Source organism: Geospiza fortis, unplaced genomic scaffold (assembly GCF_000277835.1).
Source record: "Geospiza fortis unplaced genomic scaffold, GeoFor_1.0 scaffold628, whole genome shotgun sequence".
Classification (NCBI taxonomy): Eukaryota; Metazoa; Chordata; class Aves; order Passeriformes; family Thraupidae; genus Geospiza; species Geospiza fortis.
This window is the reverse complement of record NW_005054596.1, coordinates 96,454-99,708: the sequence shown is the minus strand read 5'-3', so window position 1 is coordinate 99,708 and position 3,255 is coordinate 96,454. Positions and strand designations below refer to the sequence as shown.

At 60.0% G+C, this 3,255-nt stretch overlaps 1 protein-coding gene across 1 annotated transcript in view; it reads right to left on the bottom strand.

Annotated features, from left to right (window-relative positions):
- LOC102043993 (cholesterol side-chain cleavage enzyme, mitochondrial) overlaps window positions 1–3,255 on the bottom strand; it is a 10,352-nt gene that overhangs the window by 6,042 nt on the left and 1,055 nt on the right. Inside the window, 1 exon segment of the mRNA XM_014310834.2 lies at window positions 1,944–2,099. Within this exon segment, the coding sequence (XP_014166309.2) occupies window positions 1,944–2,099 (156 nt within the window).

Sequence of the window (3,255 nt, the reverse complement as noted above, 5' to 3'; positions counted from 1 at the left end):
CAATCACTTGAGGAGCCCAAATTTGGGGTCCCCACTTATTTGAGGAGCCCAGATTTGGGGTCCCCCAATTGCTTCAGGAGCCCAAATTTGGGGTCCCCACTCCTGGGGATCTGGTGTCCCCACTCACTTGAGGAGTGACAGAAGCCCAAATTTGGGGTCCCCACTTATTTGAAGAGTCTGGATTTGGGGTCCCCCAATCGCTTGAGGAGCCCAGATTTGGGGTCCCCACTTATTTGAGGAGCCCAGAATTGGGGTCCCCCAATCGTTTGAGGAGCCCAAATTTGGGGTCCCCACTGCTGGGGATCTGGTGTCCCCACTTGCTTGAGGAGTGACAGAAGCCCAAACTTGGGGTCCCCACTTATTTGAGGAGTCTGGATTTGGGGTCCCCCAATCACTTGAGGAGCCCAAATTTGGGGCCCCCACTTATTTAAAGAGTCTGGATTTGGGATCCCTCAATCACTTGAGGAGCCCAAATTTGGGGTCCCCACTTATTTGAGGAGCCCAGATTTGGGGTCCCCCAATTGCTTCAGGAGCCCAAATTTGGGGTCCCCACTTATTTGAGGAGCCTGGATTTGGGGTCTCCCCAGTCACCTGAGGAGCCCAGATTTGGGGTCCCCCAATTGCTTCAGGAGCCCAAATTTGGGGTCCCCACTGCTGGGGATCTGGTGTCCCCACTTGCTTGAGGAGTGACAGAAGCCCAAACTTGGGGTCCCCACTTATTTGAGGAGTCTGGATTTGGGGTCCCCCAATCACTTGAGGAGCCCAAATTTGGGGCCCCCACTTATTTAAAGAGTCTGGATTTGGGATCCCTCAATCACTTGAGGAGCCCAAATTTGGGGTCCCCACTTATTTGAGGAGCCCAGATTTGGGGTCCCCCAATTGCTTCAGGAGCCCAAATTTGGGGTCCCCACTTATTTGAGGAGCCTGGATTTGGGGTCTCCCCAGTCACCTGAGGAGCCCAGATTTGGGGTCCCCACTCCTGGGGACCTGGTGTCCCCACTCACTTGAGGAGTGACAGAAGCCCAGATTTGGGGTCCCCACTTACTTGAGGAGCATCAGGAGCCCAGAACTGGGGTCCCCCAATCACTTGAGGAGCCCAAATTTGGGGCCCCCACTTATTTAAAGAGTCTGGATTTGGGATCCCTCAATCACTTGAGGAGCCCAAATTTGGGGTCCCCACTTATTTGAGGAGCCCAGATTTGGGGTCCCCCAATTGCTTCAGGAGCCCAAATTTGGGGTCCCCACTTATTTGAGGAGCCTGGATTTGGGGTCTCCCCAGTCACCTGAGGAGCCCAGATTTGGGGTCCCCACTCCTGGGGACCTGGTGTCCCCACTCACTTGAGGAGTGACAGAAGCCCAGATTTGGGGTCCCCACTTACTTGAGGAGCATCAGGAGCCCAGAACTGGGGTCCCCCAATCACTTGAGGAGCCCAAATTTGGGGTCCCCAATTATCTGAGGAGCCCAGATTAGGGATCCCCACTCACTAGAGGGGATTTGGGGTCCCTACTCACTTGAGGCACCTGGGTTTGGGGTCCCCACTCACTTGAGGAGCAACAGGAGCTGGGATTTGGGGCCCCAATCACTTGAGGAGTGACAGGTGCCCAGATTTGGGGTCCCCACTCACTGGAGGGGATTTGGGGTCCACACTCACTTGAGGAGCAATAGAAGCCCAGATTTGGGGTCCTCAATCACTTGAGGGGATTTGGGGTCCCCCCACTCACTTGAGGAGTGTCAGGAGCCCAGATATGAGGTCCCCACTCCTGGGGACTTGGGGTCGGCACTCAGTGGAGAGGATTTGGGATGGGCACTCCCTTGAGGAGCTTGGATTTGGGGTACCCATTCCCTTGAAGAGTCCAGGTTTGGAGTCCCTGCTCCGTTTTTGGGGTCCCCACTCACTTGAGCAGCACGCCGTAGGGTTTGGGGTTTTTGGGGTGGCACTCACTTGAGCAGCACGCCGTAGGGTTTGTTGCGGAAGTCCCTGTAGGCCACCCATGGCGGGACGCGGAAGCGCTCGGGCAGGGCCCCCTCGGCCTGGAACAGCGTGGCCGCGTCGCCGGGAGTGACGATGTTCACGCTCTCGTAGGTGCCCAGCTTCTCCCTGGGGACCCCAAAATCAGCACCCCTGCCCTGGGGGGGCCTGTCCCCATGGCAGTGTCCTGTCCCCATGGCAGTGTCCCATCTTGTCCCCATGGCAGCGTCCTGTCCTGTCCCTATGGCAATGTCCTGTCCTGTCCTGTCCCCATGGCAGTGTCCTGTCCTCATGGGAATGTCCTGTCCTGTGGCATGTTCCTGTCCTGTCCTGTCCTGTCCCCTATGGCAGTGTCCTGTCCTGTCCCCATGGCAGTGTCCTGTCCCATTCTCCTGGCAATGTCCTGTCCCCATGGCAGTGTCCTGTCCCATTCTCCATGGCAATGTCCTGTCCTGTCCCCGTGGCAATGTCTTGTCCTGTGCCCCTGGCAATGTCCTGTCCCCCTGGCAATGTCCTGTCCCCATGGCAATGCCCTGTCCCCGTTATCCCCAAATCCCGCAGCCACAGGGCCCTGTCCCACAGTCCCTGTCCCTCCCTGGGCATGGGGACTGTCCCCCTTGACCCACAGTCCCTGTCCCCTCTTGACCTTCACGGTCCCTGTCCCCTCCCACCCCACAGACCCTGTCCTCTCCCTGGGCACGGTCCCTGTCCCCTCCTGCTCCAGGTTCCCTGTCCCCTCCCTGGGCACAGGACCTGTCCCCTCCTGTCCCTCAGTCCCTGTCCCCTCCCCTCTTGTCTCTCACGGTGTCCCCAAGCTGGGCCAGGCTCCTCCAGCAGCTCAGCCCCGGACTGGGAAAGCAGCCGGGCTGGGGACAGGGCAGGGGACAGGGCAGGGGACCAGGGAGGGGACACGGGCTAGGGACATGGGTGGGGGTAGAGGCAGGGGCCACAGGGAGGGGACAGACATGGGGACACAGGCAATGGACATGGGCAGGGGACATGGGAGGGGACGGGGCAGAGTGCAGGGCTGGGGACACGGGAGGGGGCACAGCAGGGGACAGGGGACACGGGGAGGTGATGCAGGGAGGGGACACAGGCAGGGCAGCGGGCAGGGGACAGGGGGTGGGAACATGGGCAGAGGACACGGGCAGGGGACATGGGAGGGGACACAGGTAGGGGACAGGGGCAGGGGACCGAGCGAGGGATGCGGGAGGGGACGCGAGGAGAGTACCCGGGCAGAGGATCGGGGAGGGGACACAGGGAGGGGGCAGGGGCGGGGGGACGA